The sequence below is a fragment of the Antedon bifida genome, chromosome 6 (genome assembly GCF_963402885.1).
Source record: "Antedon bifida chromosome 6, ecAntBifi1.1, whole genome shotgun sequence".
Classification (NCBI taxonomy): Eukaryota; Metazoa; Echinodermata; class Crinoidea; order Comatulida; family Antedonidae; genus Antedon; species Antedon bifida.
In genome coordinates, this window is record NC_136231.1 from 13,050,796 (window position 1) to 13,074,320 (window position 23,525).

At 34.6% G+C, this 23,525-nt stretch overlaps 1 protein-coding gene across 1 annotated transcript in view; it reads left to right on the top strand.

Moving 5' to 3' along the window:
* Window positions 1-23,525, top strand: part of LOC144845413 (glycogen debranching enzyme-like) — a 130,681-nt gene continuing 107,156 nt past the window's right edge. The window contains exons 1-4 of the mRNA XM_078702722.1: window positions 1-99; window positions 14,002-14,093; window positions 16,473-16,695; window positions 21,591-22,137. Coding sequence (XP_078558848.1) covers window positions 14,018-14,093; window positions 16,473-16,695; window positions 21,591-22,137 — 846 coding nt within the window. The 5' untranslated portion in view covers window positions 1-99; window positions 14,002-14,017. The remainder of the gene's footprint in view (window positions 100-14,001; window positions 14,094-16,472; window positions 16,696-21,590; window positions 22,138-23,525) is intronic.

A 23,525-nucleotide genomic window follows, 5' to 3' on the forward strand; every position in this document is an offset into this window, starting at 1 on the left:
CAGCAAACCGTTCAGGCAAACACAGCCATTTAAAAAAAAGTTCTTTGAAAAAAGGCAATTAACGCGAGACGATGATTTTGCAAGTTTAGTTGAAAAAAAGTAAATAGGCCTTGGGCTAGTATACTTTAGGCTAGAGAGGCTAGGGCCTAGCTAGGCTAGCTACCTAGGCTAGGCCTAGATAGGTGGTACTTTAATTAGGCTCCCTATCTATCCTAGGCCTAGGCCTAATTAATGGGACTAGGCTAGGCTAGGCCCTATCCTAATTAGACTTGCAATAACAAAAAAAGGTAGGATACTACTCTAGTAGGCTAGGCCTAGCTAGTAAGTTTGGTGTCAGATGAAATCGGTCGCGCTTGAAATCGGTCGCGATAAAATCGACTTCCGGTATTTTGTATGGCGCGCCGCTAGAGTTATACTTTTGATTATATCGGTCGCGTTTTAAATCGGTCGCGCTATTTTGTATGGATCACGCGGGCCGCGTAATTTTGTTTTCCAGGACGAACGTGGGCAGAAATCATGAATAATTCATGAATAATTATGACATAATAGGGAACATTATAGAGGGCGCTATATAAGCATGCAGAGAGATTAAATAATTAGTGTAAACAGCGTTTGCCAACCGAAATGTTTGGTCTAGTGGTAAAGGCTTTATTAACCTATTACGCTGGAGCGCTCGGTTCGAGTTCTTTCATGAATATGTTTTTTTTAATAGTTGAGAGATTATTTAGAGGGTTAGGTTTAGTATATTTAGGAAGTAGATCAGCTATCTTGCAATTCTTTATAATAGAAAATAATTAAGGTATTAAATGAATTATTCATGAATTCTGCCCACGTTCGTCCTGGAAAAAAAAAATACGCGAGCGGGATGCATGCTAGAGCGGGATATACATTTTTCGTTTATAGATTTAATTGATATTTTTTAGGAACTAGATTATTTATGTGGATATTTTTTACTTGGTTAATAAATATTTATTATTAATAATTAAATTAATTTTTTTTTTGTATTTCACAGGTCTCGGAGAAGGACTGTGTCTTTTCAAAATGGCCATTTATAAACACGTTTAAATATTATATTAGGCATAATGTTATATTAGGCATATAATAATTTACCTCTATTTATATGTATGCAAACAATTACGTATGGTTTTAGGATATTAATAAGATATATAGATAACATGCCGTTTATAAATCAATCTACCGGCCTACAGTAGGACTATGATGTACAATGATAGATGTGAGAATAATAATGTATGGATAATAAAGGTGGACACGATTCTCAAAGAGGTAATCTGCACCGATATTTAAACATTTAGATTTACGAACGGCGTATGAATGAATGTGAGACACTGAGTTGCAATTACTTAATTATTTACATTAAATGATTATTATAAATGAAGAAATAAAAGATATTCAAATTAAAATCTATAGTATCGCCGGCGTATATACGTAAATTATATATAAATCATACTGTCAAATTATAGAAAAGGTGCTTTATTCAGAATTATTATGGATAAGCAAGCCTGTGAGCTACAGCGATTTTATTTGCTTTTGCTTATCCTTGCCTCATATTTCCACGTGTCTTGATTTGGTTACCTATGTTTTAAATGTATTTCGATTTTAACGGCTAAATAAAGAATGAATGAATGAACAAAAACACGTGCAGGAGGCCTATAGACGTTTCAAATGTATGGTTATTAGTCATAGACGTCATCTTTACCTCGCCCCATGGACAACGATCGTACGTGTTTTGTCCATGATTTGACACACTAACAAGTGCGTGTTTTTTAAAATGGGAAACCCCGTCAGCAAAATAACGTATTGTTAGAGGAAACAGTTGAACGATCATAGAAGGCGCATCTCCAATATGGCTTATTCGGGGGTTTATTTCAGTAACTCGCCTTTTAAAGATCCGCATATAACGATCATTTTACTAAAAACTATTTTAAACATTAGAAATAAAAATATACACGTGATTTGCCTCAACAATAATCATTATACACTTAATATTATCCTACATAACGGATATAGATAAAATAGAAATAAAAATAAGGTGGTGATCGAATAGTATGTTGTTAACGACATGGAATCTGCCACAGTATGCAAAGTATAAAAATGGATACGCTGGCTTTACGGGCTATATTATAAAAATTATTGTTTTTAAATAAATTGTTCTCTTTTACGTAATTGTTTGCATAATAAAAGACACGACAGACGTATATTCTCTATAATTATAATATATTAATTACAGTACATATAAATAAAGGTAAATTATTATATGCCTAATATAACATTATGCCTAATATAATATTTAAACGTGTTTAGAAATGGCCATTTTGAAGACACAGTCCTTCTCCGAGACCTGTGAAATACAAAAAATAAATTAATTTAATGATTGATAATAAATATTTATTAACCAAGTAAAAAATATCCACATAAATAATCTATTAAATCTATATAAACGAAAAATGTATATCTTGCTCTGGCATCATGCATCCCGCTCGATCCATACAAAATAGCGCGACCGATTTCAAACGCGACCGATATCATCAAAAGTATAGCTCTAGCGGCGCGCCATACAAAATACCGGAAGTTGATTTTATCGCGGCCGATTTCAGACGCGACCGATTTCATCGTAAACCGTAAGTTTAGGGTCTAATCTAGGCTAGAGCCTAGAGTAGTAGTACTACTAGGCCTAGGCTGGGCTTAGCTAAGCTAGTAGGCCAAGTAGTACTAGGCCTAGGCTACTAGTAGTAGGCTTCCCTAACTTAGCCTAGCCTAGTAGGGACCTAACTATAAGGGGCATACTAGGCCTCAAAAGTACTATAATAGGAGGCCTAGTTTAGGCTCTAGGCTACTACTATTGATAATTATTGACCCGAGCCTAGGCCTACTACTATTACTAACTACTGAGTACTCTACTGTAATGGTGTCAGATGAAATCGGTCGCGCCTATTTATTAATTTTGGTTTTGTGATAAAATCAACATCCGGTATTTTGTATGGCGGCCTAGTTAAATTTACTTCGTCTGAATATAGAAATTCTAATAATATAATATTATGAGATTTTTTAAACCTCGATTGGTATTATTTTTTAAGTACAGTAAATAAATGTTACAAACGGCGGTATGTATGTGAGACACTGAGTTATACTTGCTTGATTATTTGCTTTTATTAAATTAAAAGATTATTATAAATGAAGAAATATTAAAAGATATTCAAATTAAAAACCGTGGTATCGTCAACAACTAATACCCATTTCACACCAAAACTCCGGAGTGATCTCCGGAGACACTCCGGCGGTTATGACTATTCAAAACATCGAGAAACTCTTTCACACCAACCTAGCAACACGGGGGTTTATAAAATAAAATTGTTACTGTCGCCCTCAATTTTGTTTGTTTTACATAGCGACGATCATTCAAATCATTTTATTTGATAATATTTTTAATTTAATAGTTGTTTTCAAAAGTCTCAGAAGTCATATAAAGTTTTATTGATACTACTTATTATTTTCTAGACCCGCTATATATTTTTTACAAATATTTAAAGTATTTTGAAATAATACTAAAGCAATGAGTGATCGTGTGAGGATGACATTTTGACCTAAAAACTCTGGAGTTTGATGTTGGTACCTTTCACACCAAAACACCGGGGTGTCCCCGCAGTTTGCTCTCCGGAGAATGTTCATCTGTTCAACCCCGCAGTTTTAAAATCCGGAGTTGCTTGATTTTTACCTTTCACACCAAAACACCGGGGCATCAACTCCGGAGTGTCTCCGGAGTTTTGCTTTTTTGTGTGAAAGGGATGTTATACATAATACATCGTTTCACAAAAAGACGTGCAGGTAGGCATATACGTTCAGAACGTATGATTAGTAAATAAGAAGACGTCATCCTTACCTGGCTACATGTTTTGTCCATGATTTGACACACTAATAGTGCGTGTTTTTTAAAAAAGGGAATCCCTGTCAACAAAATAACGTAGCTGTTATTAGAGGCTGTCATAGAAGACGCAGCTTCGATATGGTTTATTTCAGTAACTCGCCATTTAAGCTAAACGCATGATATGATTATTTTACTAAAAATATTAAAAACTATTTATTAAAAACATTAGAAATAAAAATATATGCGTGATTTGCCTCAACTAAAATGTGCGCAAATTGTCTAATTCAACGTGTTTGTATGGTGTTATTTAAAGTGGAAATGGGCTAATTTTTGTTAAATTACTAGGAAAAGCTGGAAAAATATAATTCATGAGAAAAAAAACATGTTTTTGTTACCCTGTGCCCATGTAAAATAATTTGCGCCCGTGGGCAGTTTTGACATGCGCAAAATGTCATGATTCGCATAGAAAATAAATTTTGCGCATTTTAACATGTATGCGTAACTTTTTGTGAAACATGACATTTAATCCACAGAAAGTTTGCCCTTGATATGATTTAAATTTTCACAAAGTTTCAATAAAAAATGATATTTGTTTTTTAATCTATGATCAATCATTTCATTTCTGATAGGAAAATTGTTTACGGCCTGGTTCACACTAGCGAGTTGTTATCCAGATCGGGAGGTAACAGTTAGCCTAACCGATCCCCAGCCTGTGTGAAAACGCCCAAACCGATAACTCGATCTGGATACTGTGATCGGGATCCAGATCGCAAAGTGTGGCTGTCAATAGGCATATTTGGAACATAATATAATAATAATCGACTGCTCGTTTGTTGTTGTGAGCTAATTGTAGCTACCTCCACAAGTTGAATGAAAGGGTTCGCTTCCGGTTCAATGAAATAAGTATCTAAGTGTCGGTAAAATTACATCACTTATTGTTAGTATCTGGATCGCAAATTTGCCTATGAACGGACACCCTTACCTTGAAATTTTTTATCTGGATTAGTTAGTGGATGTGTGTGAACATAGCCTATATGAATTTATATCTCCAATTCAACAGCTTCCAGAAAACGTTTTATTCATGACTATCACTTTTTATTCTGACGAGCTATAACATATTGAAATTTACTGTAAAGATGAAAAGAAGTGACACACGTTATTCAATTTTTTGGTTATCCGCACTATGCGGATAGCCCCTTGTTATTGTCAGGATCTGCTCTAGCCAGCTATGTCCCATGAGGACATATTCATTAAAAAGCTGTTTCATAACGCGCGATTTTATAAATTTCTGGTATTTAACATAGGTCGATAACCATGCAACAATTTAAATTGAAACTTAGCAAAGTGTAAATTTATGTCATGTGCTAACTATCTTTGAAAAAAAAAGTTAAAAAAATTATAAATACGAAAAATCAATTTCTACGCGTTCCATGTAATTTTAAGCATGTCAACAATTCCCACGAGCGCGCACCGCTAAAATCATCTTTTTTTTGCGTGATTTATGTTTTTCCAGCCTATTCTAGTAATTTTACCAATTTTGACTTAAAATCATGTCATACGAGCACGTCGAATTGGACAATTTGCGAACAAAAAAAACATGATTTTTATACTACATGCGCACTGTACACGTAAAATAGTTTTCACAATTAAAATATTTGTAACTTTTATGAAAGATAAGTATTAATTGAGCAAACAAATAATAAAATATGTGCAAAGTGATAAGCTATGACGAAAGAGAAAATCCTATATTTTATATTCGGGTGGCCATACGATGACGTCAGAACATCCGAGAGGTAAATATTTTACATGAATTCACATCAACAACTTATTCACTTCCATAATAATATAAAACAAAATGGGGGTGACGGTTAGTGTTTGATATTATAACCTTTCACCCTGACCTTTTGACCTTTTGCCACATTTTCAAAATGTGTAACCAAGCCAAAAATGATTGTATGACCATCCTAAACCAATTTCTGAAGTCAAATTCTGTGGACCTCAAAGTGCATACGAAAGTTGATCTAGCTACTAGAGTAATAAGGTTTGTCCTCTATGCACGCCGTGGTACAACCTCTGATTGGTGTGAATTTTGCACTCAACATCAATCTTGCAACGGAGATTGTCATGGTCTATTAAAAAAGTTCGTAAACCAAGTATTTATTAAATTAAACTTATTAAATATTTTGAAAATTACCACTGGATCAAAAGTCTAAGAAATGTGGAATTTCCAGAGGGCGTCATTAAGACTATAAAAGCAGGAACCGAGAAAAAAAAGTTATAGGATGATTTATGTAGGTTATAACTATTATTGTTCTAAAATTTGAAGTGTAGGCTCTACATTTATTAGTTTTCTTTCATTAATAGCGTGCAAAATTGTACATTGGCTATGTCTCCTGTATTGTAACGATGGGAATGCGAATTATTCGTTTAAATAAGGTGATTACAATAACCTGATGCTATGTTTTTAATCTAAGCATACTCTAGCTCTGACCGTCCCTACACAATCAATTGTTATACCTAAGGTTTGAACGTATTATTCTTCATTATTCTACTAATCGGCCGAATAATTAGGTGATCATTTAGAATAAAATGATCACCTATTTTTATTGTATGAAATCTTTAATATTATTGTTTCTGTACACTTTTTGTGTAACAATGATCTAAAAAAGTTGAATGGCAATGATCACAAAAATTTCACAATGTCTTTCAAATACTTTAACTTAATCCTAATAAGCTTTTCAGCGTGATCACTCATCCGTGACGTCATTTATACGCCATTTTGTGAAATCACATTATCAATCATATCTCCATAATTCATTATCACATATTACACTACAGTAAAATAAACTTGAAGATGACAATTTCGAAAGATAATGAATTGAGCAAATAAATATAAGAATTGGAGGAGAATTTGACATGTAGAAGCGCAATGCGCGCTCTTTGAAATTTGTATAACTTTGACTAAAGAAATTAACTTCAACTGGCCATATGATAACATCACAACATCGGATAGGCTTAATTATACTGTACATATTGTATATCTATATTATAAGTGAGAGAGTTTGTACGTCTGTCTGTCTGTTTGTTTGTTTGTTCGTTATACAAATTTTTGTTACTGCACGTAATCTTACATATGGGGTATCAAAATGACCCACTTTTCCCCACTTTCGATGTTTGTTCATTATACAAATTTCTGTTTCTGCATGTAACCATACATATGGGGTATCAAAATGATCGCAATTGTACCGGGAAAGTTTTAAACTATATTACAAAAATTCCCTGAGTCCTGGGGTTTTGTGGGAGGGTTGGAAGGGGAGTGGGGTGGTTTGTGATGTCATTTTTGCTTTGGCTCGGGGTTGTAGGCTATTGTAAACTATACTACAACTGTTTTACAGTATTTGAATTATCCTCAGGAAGGCGTTTGGGGAAATATAGATAGATATACATATTTTAATCATTAACCAATATGGCACCTATTCATTTACACATTTTGCAAAGTACTTTAACCATATCCAGCTATGTATCTGTCTCTTGGATTGTCTCATTACAGACATCCATTCCTGTCTGAACATATACACGTTCTTTACTGTTACTGTGTTCTACTACTATATTTGAACATCATCCGCCATCTAGGATCCAAGTTAGGGGCCACAATGCATGGTCAAAATGGCCCACTTTCGATGTTTGTTCGTTTTACAAATTTTTGTTTCTGCATGTAACCATACATATGGGGTATCAAAATGATCGCAATTGTGGTTGGAAAATGTTAAAGTATTTTAATTATCCCTGGAAAGGGGAGTTTGGGGGTGGGGATGTAGGCCTATCACCAAGACCGAAACTGTATTGGGAATGTTTTAAACTACTTTTGAAAACTGCCACTGAGGGATTATGGGTTGGGAGTGATGGCTAACATAATTTTTATTGGAACCTTCTTAAACACATCACCCAGTATCTGGGGTGTGTTTGAAGTGGGAGGAGGAGGACCGAAAATGCTACTGGCGTCGGGTGTTATGTACTGAGAAGGCTTTAAACTAATTTTAAAACCCGCCCTGGAGAGGATATAATTGCTAGTGGCATAATAGGCACAACTCAGCACTATAAGCATATAATAGGATGGAATACATCAACATTTTCCGATCGTATGTTAATGTTCGTGCATGTTAAAAAAAAAATTAATTTCAGTAAAATGATAAAAATGATCACCTATAATTCGTCAAAGTGACAAATTAAATTCTAGTGTATGATTGGATTTGTCAAGCAGTTCTTGCGAGGATGACAACTACCGTATATTTTGGTGTACAAGTCGACCCTGTGTATGAAATATTAGTATTTTTTATGTAGTCGATGTATAAGACGCACTTATTTCTAGGCCGAAATTTAAACATGTTACAATCAATCAATCAATCAATCAATCAATCAATAATTTATTTCTCAAATAAAAACAAAATACAGTTAACATTTTCTAGAAATAATAGATAATAAATGAGAAAAAGGGTACCCCACTGGAAGCTTAAGCTTTAAAATGTGGGGTCCAGGCAACATATTTAAAAATAAGGTAAGGTAAGAAATATATATAATATATGATAATGAACAAAAAAGACATTTAACTTAACAAATGCAGTTATTATTTAACTTAAGACAGATATATGATTAACTTAAACAATAATAGTAGAAACAAGGTATTCATGTAGTTTGAACTTAAATGAAGATATAAAATTAATAATTTTAAGATCATCTGGTAAAGAATTCCAAATTTTTGGTCCTTGAAAAGTTATATCATGCATGCCAACCTCCGTATTAAAACAATCATAAGCATAATCAAATTTATTTCTGGTATTATAATTATGAACTGAACTAAAAGTTTGAAAATAAGTATCAAAAATTCTGGGCAGTTGATTATGTTTGAATTTAAACATAAATAAAGCAACATTTTTTGTAAGTATGTCATAAATATTAAGTGTATTAGATAAGACAAAAAGAGGAGCAGAATGGTGGAGGTAATGTACATTATAAACTGATCTTAAAGCTCTTTTTTGCAAAATATAAATACGGTTTAAATTAATTTTTGAAGTAAAACCCCAAACGGTTATACCATAAATTAAATGTGGCAAAAAAAGTGATTTATAAATTAATAGTAAAACGGAGGAAGGCAAGGCAATCAAAACAATGGTATTTTTATAATAAAATAATGATATTTGAGACATATTTATTAGAATCAAATTATACAATTTTGTTTGATTGCCTTTATTATCGTAATCAGTCTCTACTTCAAGTGAATGTTCCATGAAAAGGGAAATCACATTTCTTCAGTTATGATGCACTGTGTGGTAGGGCTAGCCTTTGTCTATATAAAGATGTATTTTCCCTTTGACTAATTCCAAAAAAATATTTAAAAAAAAGATTTTGAAAACAAGTGGGTCATTTTAAAGTATCACAATAGTTATATTAACTTTCACCAAAAATTAGTTGAAACAAAAATCATTTAACTGAAATACAGACGTTTTTATGTTCAAAAAATAACTTTGACTTCCAGTCAAAGTTTTTGATCAAAACATATAATGCATACTGGTGGTTTGAAATCTGTGTTTACTTTCGCTCGCGACGATTTTCCAGATGAAATTTAATCAAATTAATTTACCTGTTAATTACGTAAACTTTGTCGACTTAAAGTGAATAAATTTAATATTACTTTGATATGGCCAATTTAAATTTTGAATATTTTGACCTTCATTTTTTGTGTTTCGACAATACAACTTTAATTTCATATTATTTAAATATATACCTTGTTATTGTGTGTATGACCATTATATAAAATCAATCCAATGATGTTCAGTTTTTTAGGCTGATAACGAACCAGGAATATCATGTATGGTATATGAAAATATACATGCATACAGCAGAGGCTACAGTAGTAGTCTGTATGAGGAGAGAGGAGAGAAGGACTAACCATGTGCTCCTTGCCTGGCCAGCACTGTTGGCCATATACATTATGAGATTAGAGGAAGCTACTTAACACAATAACAACACGCTCTTTTAGATTTCGTTTGACATACGAACTATTGCCTACATGATTATAAAAATATGTGATTGTTGACATAGAGATGTAATAAAATAAACCACCGTGATCAAGGGAAATAGTTATTGTGTAATTAAAATGTGACCACCGTAATAATAGACTCTTCGATATATGTGTTTTTGTTAGTACTGTGCTGGTGATGGGAATGGGATGCTGCTAGAAATACACACGCGCAAGTTCAGAGTGTAGAGAGTACTAGACCTTGGTGGGTCAATAAAAATCACAACACCGGCTGTCCACGACAAGCAGTTACCGATTTTAAAAAATTGGCAGCCATCTTTTTTACCGTCAGATTTTGAACCTTTGCGGTAGTCCGATTTGAGTAAACTTTTGATATACAGTTTTGAGACCATATTTTATTGTAATACAAAATACAAGAAACATTTCCTTTTAATTTTTTGGGGATTAGGCCCTATATTTTCATATTTTGACCCAACTATCTGACGAAATAGCTAAATCTTTATGAACCACGCCCCTTTTTTTGCGACGCTAATATCCCTGAAACTACATTATGTAGTAGGGCGATAGCCTATTGTTATTGTCAAAAATTTCATTTTTTCTGCTCAATTTTTGTGTCACGCAGATCTAAAAAACGGCGGTAGCAGTTATGTTGTAACTTGGCCAGCAGATGCACGTATATATGTAGTTGTGCAACAAACTTTGGTTTAATGAAAATATGGTCGCGTAGCATAACTACGCGCGATTTTCTGAAATTCTTAGATTGACTATAAATTGAAAACCAATAGATATTTTTAAATACCACTTGACACACGTATTCTTCATGTCAAGGGTCATCTTCCTATATCATCAGCAACATTTTAAACCTTGGTCAAAGCGCGCGTACGCGCGCTTTGAAATTTAAAAATGCTCCAAATCAATTTCTACACGTTTCAGGGCATTTTAAGCATTTCACATTTTTCAAAAAAAATGCATTTGCGCACTTAGCCCGTATGCAGCCTAGAAAGCCTGTTTTTGCGCTTGATTATTGTTCTATTAGGTATCCCAATGAAGCGGATTTTCGTTAAGGCGATTTTAACACGTTCGTGAAATTTCAAAAAGTGACATGTCTTTGAAGTTAAAAATAAACTATTTCTTATGTAGCCATGTGAATAAAATTTATATGTCTAGAAAGATCTTGTTTAAGAGTTTATTTATATATATTTTTAATCTATGTTTATTAAATATTTTAATAGAAAACGCGAGTTAAAAAGAGGTACAAAAGCCGGCGAGCCGAAATCCGCGCGCTAAAAATAACTTCGGAAAACACCTACCCATTTTCAAAACACGATCGCTCGGCGACCATAATAGGTGGTGGAGTAATTTTTGTTGCATGTTATCAGGCTTTAAATACTCTTTATTTTGATATGTAAATCGGTTATTATTATTATGTACATCCGCCTCAAATGTCAATTTTTCCGATAAAAATTAAATGTTTGAGTCTTTCTCATTATCAAAATCTGGGGAATTTAGTATTGAATTGAAGCTAATTTATATTTCTGTTTGATAAACTACATTGTTTTATTTGTCTTTGCGTGGTCGTCGTGCGAAGAGACCAACAAGACCAACCACTTAAAAAAATAATCCCTATCGAAAATAAAAGTATTTACCATTTTCCTTGCAGGGGGGTTTCAGTTCTCAGCTTATTACTAAATTACCGACGCCCAGGCAATTTGCATGGTATGCATGTATTAGCGCGTTAAATTATGATTGGATACCCCCGCAGTGGACTGTTCCATTTTCGGAACAAGTCTTTACTGCACACACGAGGCATGGCGAAGAATGTCGCTTCTCGTGGAATATTTGCTTCGAAACGTCAATTTTACCTATTTATTAAAGTATTTAATAAGTGGAGTATTTATCAAGCTACTATATAAAGCAAGTACGTTAGGAATAAATGTACCGAAGGAATTTAAGAAGCTTTAAATTTGCTATGCAGCGGCCGTAACCCATTCTATGTAGGCGGCCGAAAGGCGCTTTTGACAGGGTTGCCGTTATATGTATACGCTGTATCATGGCCTAAACTTGATTCCGTATTTCAATATAAAGTGCACCTTACGTTTAGAATATTTGAAAAGGAAATAAAATTAAACATACTAATATATACTATTGAAGTAATTACTTAGTTAAATTTGAAATTCGTCTGCTTTCCTCCCGATATTTCGTCGGCAGAATTTATATTAGTGGTGTTAGGCTTTAGGCCTATAAACTTAACTTGTAGGCGCGGCCGAGTTTACGCCCGGAATGGAATCGAACGCATAATAAGCAAGGGCTTAATTCTAATTTTTAGCGGTTCGAAAATCAATTAAAATAATATTTATGATTATAATTAAAAATTTAAATTCTAGAATTATAAAAAAATGTATACTTACGAAAAATAATATTTAAAAAAAAAGAGACAATAGCCACACAGTTTTTTAACACTATATATATTTTTTTACATTTTAACATTTTTTAACAATATTTATGTTGTATTTCAGAAATACCTACCCGTCAATATAAATAATCTTACTAAAATACATATTACATTCTATGCAATGCAAAAAAAAAGAAGTCAATTCATACACTGGTTCAAAAGTTACGAATCATTTAAAGACAGGAACTTTTTGGGCATTTTTGAGACATTTGGAAAAAATTAGCGCAAAAAGCCCTAAGACTAATTTTGGAGGCCGATATCTCAAAAAAAAATTTTGAGGACCCCCCCAAAAAAAATAGTCTTGTACAACTCTGTGGTATCTATGGGTTTAGCAAAAATTAGAACTTTCAAGTTATTAATATAAAAGTTATAACCCTTCAAAAATGGTTCCAAATATAATTGGAAAAAATGCCATTTTTCAACCAAAAATCATTGTTTTTTGGCAACTTCAACGGACGATAACTTTTGAATGGATAATCCGATTTCAATCATTTAAATTGCAAAAGTTTATGTTCAGTAAGTTCCTTTTGATTAACTGAAAGAAAAAGTACCATCATTAATTTGAAATTTTACATTGGGATACCTAGTTCTATATATTTGTGTGATACATTTCTTTCATATTTGATGAACTATGAATGTAAAATGACACACGTGCACGTCAAACTTTAAAAAACTTGCACTTGAAAATTGGTAATTTTATGCAAATGTGTGTAAAAATATGCCTATTTTGAATCTATTATAGCTCCCCGGGATGGCTGCTGACCCCCAATTTTTTTAACTTAATATGTAAGCAGATATGTTGTAGGGATATGAATTAATGCAAAATTGTTACCTCTGGGGTGTTGTGACGTCATCGTATGGCCACACAAATGTAAAATATAGGAATTTTGTCTCTTTCGACACAGTTCGTCACATTCAATAGAGCGCATACCGTGGAAACGTTATCAATTTTCTTCAAATTTTCAATATTCTATTACTAAAACAATTCCTCTTCAGACTTATGAATTTTTTTTTTAATTTGAAAAGTTCAACATAATTATTCAAACAATCAAATAAACATGCGTGGTGTAAAATCAAAACTAACCGTCAACTAAACCGTTTACAGTTCAGATACCGTCAACAGTTGACGCTTATTGAACGATTTTGATTTATTCCAGCTGTTCAATACAATCGTTGTAGTGCAGCCTACTGTAGCCTAAGCATAGTAAATAACACGTGCATGTTACGATGCGTTGCGCGATAGCCTAACTCGTCACCGTGACGAGTTCAAATCTGGTGACTTTTGTGTTTTTTTAATATCTCCTTCTTCTTTGCTGACTTGATCTACACAGAATACGAAGGAATATACAGGCCTAATTGCTACTACAGATTTTTTTATCGCATAATTTATTTTTCACAATTACCAATTAAGGCACACATTTTACTGATCGAAAAACAAGCATTGCCATTAGTTGTACAGTTGACTGTGCAGATAGGAAACAATTTGAAGCATGGTAGGCTGTGCCGACAGCTTCCACACTAATATTACATGCATGATTAACCATGTTTATAGCCTAAAACTATTAAGAGCCTCCTGTAGACAGAGTTCCTATATAATTAATAAAAAAGCTTATTGTCATTTCTTTACAGATCTACTGAACTAACAATGATTGAGCAAATCAGACAACTGAAACTTAATCCTAATGAATTTCTTGAAACAACGTTACACTCGCTTAAAAAAGGTAAATTCTTACTTAAACTTAAGTGGTGCACCAAAATAATAACCATTTTGCTATCACAGTTTCAGTGACTGCAGTGATCATACACTAAACAGGAGTAACTACAGTATACAATACTCATGGCACTACTGATACTTCTACACTCCATGAAATGTATTCCTCGACAAAAATGATGTAATTACTCTTGATGCCATGGCATCATGGATGCTCTTGATGCCATGGCATCATGGATACTCTTGATGCCATGGCATCATGGATACTCTTTATGCCATGGCATCATGGATACTCTTGATGCCATGGCATCATGGATACTCTTGATGCCATGGCATCATGGATACTCTTGATGAAATCGCATCATGGATACTCTTGATGCCATGGCATCATGGATACTCTTGATGCCATGGCATCATGGATACTCTTGATGCCATGGCATCATGGATACTCTTGATGCCATGGCATCATGGATACTCTTCATGAAATGGAATCATGGATACTCTTGATGCCATGGCATCATGGATACTCTTGATGCCATGGCATCATGGATACTCTTGATGCCATGGCATCATGGATACTCTTGATGAAATCGCATCATGGATACTCTTGATGAAATCGCATCATGGATACTCTTGATGCCATGGCATCATGGATACTCTTGATGCCATGGCATCATGGATACTCTTGATGAAATGGAATCATGGATACTCTTCATGCTACGCACAGCAAGGAGGTTTTCCTAGAGTTAAAAATTGCCTGATAACAGAGTAGTCCATGGATAAATAAGGATATTACATGCATGATACAGAAGAAACAGAAACTTTTTATCAAATCTAGTCACTCTGTAGTACAAGAACACAGGATGTTCATAAACAATAATAAAAGAATGGCTACTACGGCATGAAAAATCAGTACTATATAAGTGGTATATTTACGGTACTGTATATCCACCATTTTAAACGAAAAATTGTCATCCTCTTTACCCAGTAAGTTAATTATTCCATCAAATCCAGCATTGAGGATATTGTCAACAGGTTTTTAAACCAGATACAACTTATTTTACTTCTTTTTAAATGATATTAACAGCCTTTCTTAAGTTCCCGCCCCTGTACCAACTCGAGGGAGGGGCAGGGCACTTAAAATACCCCAAATTTGATTTAATTTGCATAATCGAGTACATAAATAAAACCAATGTTAACATGTTTATTTTAAAGGGTCTAATTGAAGATCCATCATTCTTAAGTGTCAACTCCTGTACCTAAGAAAGGCTGAAATGCAATCGCGACAAATGCGCGTCTGGGCTAATATATTGGTCTATAATTTTCCCCGCTCTTGGTACAATTATTTGTGACTGGGGGAGCCAATTCATTAAACCTTCAGGGACCCACCTGTGACCAATGATGGTATACAAGATCGTGGGATTTAAAAAAAATCTAATATCACGATATAGTGATAATTAGGCCCTATATTCTCATCCAGTTGAAATGTTACTGATTAATGTTAATTAAACAGTTGTTTTTACGAATTGTTTTGTGACAGTCAACTGAAGATTCTGTATATCATACATTTATTTAGATAAATACAAGTGGTTAACATGGTGGGCTACTTTAACAATTATCGAAAAATAGCCCTAAAACATTAAACATCTGGGTCTATACCATAGAAAAGTAATTTATTAATTAAAATGATTTACACATTTTAATCTTGAATTAAAACAACGGCGTTCATTTTAATTTTATTGCAGGCCTAATTAAGAAATGACACTCTCGGATCAGGAGTGGTAAAATGAACGGGGTGGTAATTGGCCGGGTGGAAATAGGCAGGTGACCAAAGGCCGCATGGCTATAGGCCGGGTTGCAAAAGGCCAGGTGGCAACGGAACCCATGCACTCACTATGCTAATTAAAGTTCAGGTGGGACATACACTGACCTATGATCCTTTCTTAAGGGGTCATGGTACAGGATTTGGCACTTTACGTTTTCTCAGTTGGTTAAACGTACTTATTGTACTTTCTAAGATTTCATCGATGTACAGTACTTGATCATGCTAATTAAAAGGCTAATTAGCACTATAAATAGTGGCTTTCTTAAACGGACTAGGTACAGGAGTTGACACTAAAGAATGATGGATCTTCAATTAGACTCTAAAAATAAATATTTTAGCAGTGGTTTCATTTATGTACTCGATTATGCTAGTCAATTTAAATTTTGGGGTATTTTGAACGCCCCTCCCTAGAGTTGGTACAGGGACGGTAACTTAAGAACGGCCGTTTGATGGTCCCTGGACCCCACTTGACATATCCTATGCCTCAGACCTTTTGTACTCGCAATGCTAAACAAATCTTTATGGGCTCCCGGATTAATTGTTTGTTATCTTCCTTTTTTTTAGGTTGGATTTTACATTTTGTTCTTGGATCTACTTTACAAGCAAGTAAAGTACGTGTTTTTACCAATCATCCACCTGATTCATCTAAGACTTTCAATCGCAATGAATTTTATGAGTTGAATTGGGCCAGCAATGTCAAGTCAAAATGTGACACCTCCGACAACTTCTGTCCATTGCTCATACGTCAAGCTGGTTCTTACCAATATTATTTTACGCATCAAGATGGGTAACTATTTTACTGCTGTTTCTATTTTAAGCAAGTCACAATTGTTTGCATCACAGGACTATAATAGGACTATTTAATATCCCTATTATTACTAGTAACAAAATCTGTGTCTGTGCATGTGAGGTGAATGGTGGTACATTGCATCCAATGTAAAGGCGAAATCCCCCTTATGTTAAGCTCTGTCTACACTATCAAACTAGTGTTGACAAAAAATGTGTGATGTGCCCAAATATGGTAGTCATTTTTGTATCATCATCTTGTCCATATATGGGCACATAACATTTTTTTGTCACGTAAGCGGCCAACTCCCTTAACGGCCGCACTTTCAAAATCCTGTTTATTCTTCCTGTCTAATTAGTGCATTTGGTACCTCCCGTAAGCGGCCACTGCCACTCTCTTTACTAAAAATTAAATTTTTTGTATGGTACCTCCCGTAAGTGGCCACCCGAACAATTTGTGTTGACTTTTGACAACAAAAATACAATTTTGATACTTATTGTGCTTTATATTATTATTAGCTTTATTTCAAAGTGGTTCTAAAAACATTTTTGTGTTTTTTAAATGAGATGAGAAAACTACACAGATACACCATTTTCATATGATAAAAGTTTTTAAAATTTGTTTGAAAATTATCAATACCGTAGTTCCTCGGGTATAATCCCACCTTGGGTATAGTCTGGGAGCCCAGAAGGTTTTAATTAGCAATTTGAGTACAAAAGGTTTGAGGTGTGGAGTATGTAGATATGGTCTATGGGACCCAGAAATGGCAATTCTTAAGTGACGGGTCCTGTTCAATTTTAAGGGGGAACCACCCAAATTACCCCTAAAATTGGATTTAATTAGCATTTCGAGTACATGGACCAAACCAATTCTAAAATGATCTCTGACCTATCAGGAATCAATATCCATAATTCTTAAGTGACCATTCCTGTGCTAAATTTACTTTAAGAACGCCTTTAATTAGCGCTAATTAGACATTTAATTAGCATTTTGAGTACATCAACGAAATTCACATCACATATACTTATGAACATTCTGATTAAGGATTCATCATTCTTAAGTTTAAAATCTGGGGCCAAAGCCACTTAAGAATGGGTCAAAGGTGAAAATAATTAAATTTAATTTTAATTAATATTTTAAGTACATCGACCAAACCAATTTTAAAATTTTCTCTGACCTATCAGGAATCAAAATCTGTAATTCTTAAATGACCATTCCTGTGCTAAATTAACTTAAGAACACCCTTAATTAGTGCTAATTAGACATTTAATTAGCATTTTGAGTACATCAACGAAATTCAAACCACACATACTTATGACCATACTGATTAAGGATTCATCATTCTTAAGTTTGAAATCCGGGGCCAAAACCACTTAAGAATGGGTCAAAACCGCTTAAGAGTGGGTCAAAGGTCAAAATAATAATCAGATTTAATTCACATATTGAGTAGCCTACATTGACCAAACCAATTCTAAAATGTTATCTTACCTAATCTTCTATAGGAATCAAGATCCTTAATTCTTAGAGATGACCATTCCTGTGCTAATTTAACTAAAGAAAGACTTTTTGTGCCACTAATTGTACAATGAACCCTGTACTTAATGCCAATATGTACAACTCCCGTCCTGGATTGAAAAAGATTGATTCAGTATCTGGAGAACATAAAAATCAATTATTCCAGTCATATTCCAGTAGACCTCATTGAACTAGCAATGATACAAATGCTGCTACAAAAAATAGCAAGAGATGAAATGGCGTCTGATAACCTGTACGGATCAGCGTGGCAACAAGATCTATCCATATCAATAACCCTTCTGATATAGATATTCAACACATTAACAAGTCTAATTGATACACCGGAAAAGGGAAAGCTTTCTGAATATATATAAAGTATTGGTCTGAGGAAATAATGTATATATTCATGCATCATCAGCACCAGACATCGACATGTTTTAACCCTATACTTTATAGTGGATGGAAGATGTATCTTCCATAGTAAAAGAATTCACCATCTATTATTTAGGCACTTGTAATACTGTAAGTAAAGTACACTAAACATTGAACTTTTAGACTTTTTAAATTTCCAGCTAGATTACAAAGGGAAGCGCAATTGCCGTCAGATGGTGTCCTCAATATGGTAAATCCAGGTTTGGTTGTTAATAACATTCAACCCATTAGATCCCTGCTACACTTGAGCTTACTCAATAGACTCTCCCTAATAATCTAAGAGACCCCTGTATCAGACTTAGTGGACTTGATGCTGTTTCTATCCTCACTCTATCAGAAGGGTTATGGCAGCAGGGCTATTGTAGATCCTTGCCATGCTTTATATATATCCATGCAGGTTTAATCTTATTGGAAATCTCTTGCCTAACAAATGTATTCCAGTTTTCCACAAGTCTGTCCAATACTTACTGTAGATACTAGACTGAAATACGACTGAAATAATTTATTTATTTATTAAATATGGACACTGTACATTCTCTAGAATGGGACTTTTCCACAAAGTGAGACTTTTGTAAAACCATCATTCATTCATTAGTGGCACAATAAGTCTTTCTTAAGTTAAATTAGCACAGGAATGGTCATCTAAGGATTAAGGATCTTGATTCCTGATAGAATATTAGGTCAGAGAACATTTTAGAATTGGTTTGGTCAATGTAGGCTACTTTATATACGAATTACCGTATTGTTCCTAATAAACGCCCCGCCCCTAATAAACCCCCCACCTTCATTTTTTGTTAACACATCTTAAGTGCCCAATCTATATAAACAGAGGATTCTCACGTTTAGAATTGGTTTTCAGCCCGGAAAGTCACATAACGATGTACGCTAACAGCGTGACAAACATGTAGGCCTACACCGGGCGCGTAGGGTAATTCGCTCGTGTAGGACACTGGACGTTTTTTTAAATTCGCGACAACATACATCGCTGGTCTTTAAAAACCAGGAAAACAACGGGGATCAGACAATCGCATGTTTATTCACACAACACGGAATTGATACATGGCGTCTGGTTCATGAAGACCTTTCGAGTTGTTAGAACTTTTCATCAAGTTGAGGGCGGATGTCAATAAACTACGATAAACACGCTGTTTCTGTTGTAAACATAAAGTTAAAATTACAGCTAAACGCAGGCACAGTAGCATAGCAGGGGATTTGGAGGTACCCTGTGAACTTATTTGTTGCACAAAAAAACATTGATTGACCGTCTGAAGCAACTTGTTTAGGGACCCCCCCCCCCTTTTTAAAAAATGCAACGCCCCGGGGGCGTTTATTAGGACCAATACGGTAAATCTGAATTTTTATTATTTTGACCTTTGACCCTCTTAAGCGGTTTTGACCCATTCTTAAGTGGCTTTGACCCCAGATTTCAAACTTAAGAATGATGAATCCTTTATCAGTATGTTCATAAGTATGTGTGGTGTGAATTTGGTTGATGTACTCAAAATGCTAATTAAATGTCTAATTACCATTAATTAAGGGCGTTAATTTAGCACAGGAATGGTCATTTAAGAATTACAGATTTTGATTCCTGATAGGTCAGAGAACATTTTAAAATTGGTTTGGTCGATGTACTTAAAATATTAATTAAAATTAAATTTAATTAGTTTCACCTTTGACCCATGCTTAAGTGGCTTTGGCCCCGGATTTTAAACTTAAGAATACTTAATCAGTATGTTCATAAGTATATGTGATGTGAATTTCGTTGATGTACTCAAAATGCTAATTAAATGTCTAATTAGCGCTAATTAAAGGCGTTCTTAAGTAAATTTAGCACAGGAATGGTCACTTAAGAATTATGGATATGATTCCTGATAGGTCAGAGAACATTTTAGAATTAGTTTGGTCCATGTACTCGAAATGCTAATTAAATCCAATTTTAGGGGTAATTTGAGTGGTTCCCCCTTAAAATTGAACAGTACCCGTCACTTAAGAATTGTCATTTCTGGGTCCCATAGACCATACATACTCCACACCTCAAACCTTTGTACTCAAATTGCTAATTAAAACCTTCTGGGCTCCCAGACTAGTATGATCCCACCCCCGACTTTACGATTCGCAGGCTAGCATATCCCCGGCCAAAGTCCCAGTGTATAATTTAACATTAGGACTAGCTAGCTAGCTAGGCCGACATCAATTTTTTTTTTATGAATAAAGTAATTTCTCTGAATTCGGTTTACTTAAAACTCATCAAACATTGGTCATCGTGAAGTTGAATACAACCTTAAGGCTATCATTCGCCGTGTACATTCTTCCTTGTTTACACTACTGCTGCATGCTTGATTACCATAAAAAAAACACCGCCATCTATACCGACCGAAGCTTGTGCAGCTGTGTACTGTAGTTCGTGTCACATGCAACAACATGCGATTTACACAGCAGAGCTCGAGCGTGGTGGAACTGGGAAACAGAGAACTCATATGAGTTCATGTCGATATTATTTAGGAAGCTAGGCCTAGATCACATTTTAGGGTATTTTTTAAGTAGAAGAAATCTGGGGGAAAATCTATACAGTAGGCATAGCACAGGTAAGACCAATTATATAATTGCTAGGCCTACATGGAATATAGCTTTAGATAGCATAAATCGTAGCCAGAAGAAATATCGTCATTTTCAGTTCATGCACTGGGAAATTCCCGGGTATTATAGTTCCACCTCACAAATTTCACGTAAAAGGGGGGTGGGATTATACCCGGGGAACTATGGTACTAAATAACCTGATAATAACCAATAAAATACAATTAGCTGGCCCGTGGCGTTAACGACGGAAATATCGTGCATGTTTTGGCAGAACCACCTCCCGTAAGCGGCCACTTTTCCTGGTCCCGAGGGTGGCCGCAACTGTATAATGTTTCAGTTTTGACTTTAAAATGATGTTGTTTTTCTTTCAGACTGAAAGAGATTGGGTCAGGTTATTTTGTTGTTGAACCAACATTGTATTTGAAATCTGACTCCCTGTTGTTATTGGATTGTATCACTATACAAACTGTTCTATCAAAATGTCTTGGCCCATTTTCAGAATGGGAGAGTCGTCTTTCTGTCACCAAGAACTCTTTGTACAATATGCTTCATTTTACACCAATGCAAGAACTTGGTGGGTCAAATTCCTCTTATTCAATTGCCAATCAGAATAAATTGAGTTCAAGAATAACAGCCGGTAGTGGTAAAACGTTTGATGATGTAAGTGAACTTGTAGAGAAGATGCGACAAGAATGGGGAATGCTGAGTGTAACGGATGTAGTGTGGAATCACACATCCTTTGACAGTGAGTGGTTAAAGGAACACCCTGAATGTGGATATAACCCAATCAATTCTCCTCACCTTCGGCCATCTTTTATTCTTGATCGACATCTTAACCAATTCAGTCGTGATGTGATGAAAGGCAGATGGGAAAGTAAAGGACTTCCACCAGTTATCAATGCAGATAGTCATGTTCAAGTAAGGTATTTTTCCTGATTTTTTGGCCTACTGTATGATGTTTACTTTTCAAGGAATTTTCCAATTGACTATGCCCTCAATCGGCCTGAATTATTGTCAGAGTATATATAGTCAATTATTATCTGTAAATCTGTAAATATTGATTAAGTTCGTTATCTCCGATTAATGATCCATTGCAGTTCGCGTATCAGCCACTTAAATGTGCTGATGATGCTGTTTTAAGTTTAGTCAATTTAGTTCAACATCACATTGCGTTTAACACTATGCAACCATCTATCCTAATTGAGAAACTGTATTCAGGGATGAGAATTCTCAGCGGATCTGCAGATTTCCACGTTTTTAAGTATTATTTTGAAAATGAATTAGATTTATAATTGTCCACCATAAAATAAATTAAATGTGTTCTTTTCACGAGTTTGTGATACAGATGTAATAAACTATGTAAAAGAATTATCAACATTAAAATGATTAATCCTTTTCTGTGCGTATTTTCTAAAAACTGTCAAAGACCTGTTTCTGCTAAACGGTATATTTTTTGTAGCAAAAAAGAACATAAGAATAAATAAAAGCATTTCAACCACGACTGTTACATGCTACATAGAATGCACAGTCAGTGGGTCCCACGTACGATCAACAATTAAGAAGATCAGGCCCATAAAGAAATTGGTCCGAGGCGGCCCGGTGCTACTGCACTTTCGCACCACAATCCATCAACCTTGCTCAATCTAAAAGCATTCACCTGCTGCGCGGCGATGATGGTGAGTGACTGTAAGTCTCTTTTAGGTGCGAAAATGCAATAGCGCCGACGGGAACCCCTTCCCCCAGTCTATGTGATGTGGTTGGTATTTCCTTTTTTTGATTTTCCTCACTCTCATATAAACTTAATATGAGGTTAATCTTTACTTAATTTCCTGGATTAGTATGTTTTTATATTTAAGGGAACAGCATGTTAAGGTGTCTATCTGATGTTATTACCACAAATGTTGGTTCTCCTCAAGGTTGTTGTTTATCACTTCTGTTGTAATGTATGTACTATACTAACGATTATATATCATATTGCCCGAATACCTATTTGCTTAAATACGCAGATGACACAGTAAGTGTAGGATTGATGCCCGGTGATAACGAAACTCACTATCGAGAATCCGTCGATAGTTTTGTTAAGTGGTGTGATACCAATACATGTAAATAGTAAGAAAACAAAAGAATTTATTGTATCTAGTTTGACTATTGATAACAAGCTTAACTGGTGAGAACACTGTAAAGAGCTTGTGGCTCAACGGTCTTGCACGACTGTATTTCCTTAGAAGGCTTCATTTCCATGTTGATCCAACGATCATGAAGCTTTTTTATTCTTCTGTTGTTGAAAGTGCGATCCTTTTTTGTTC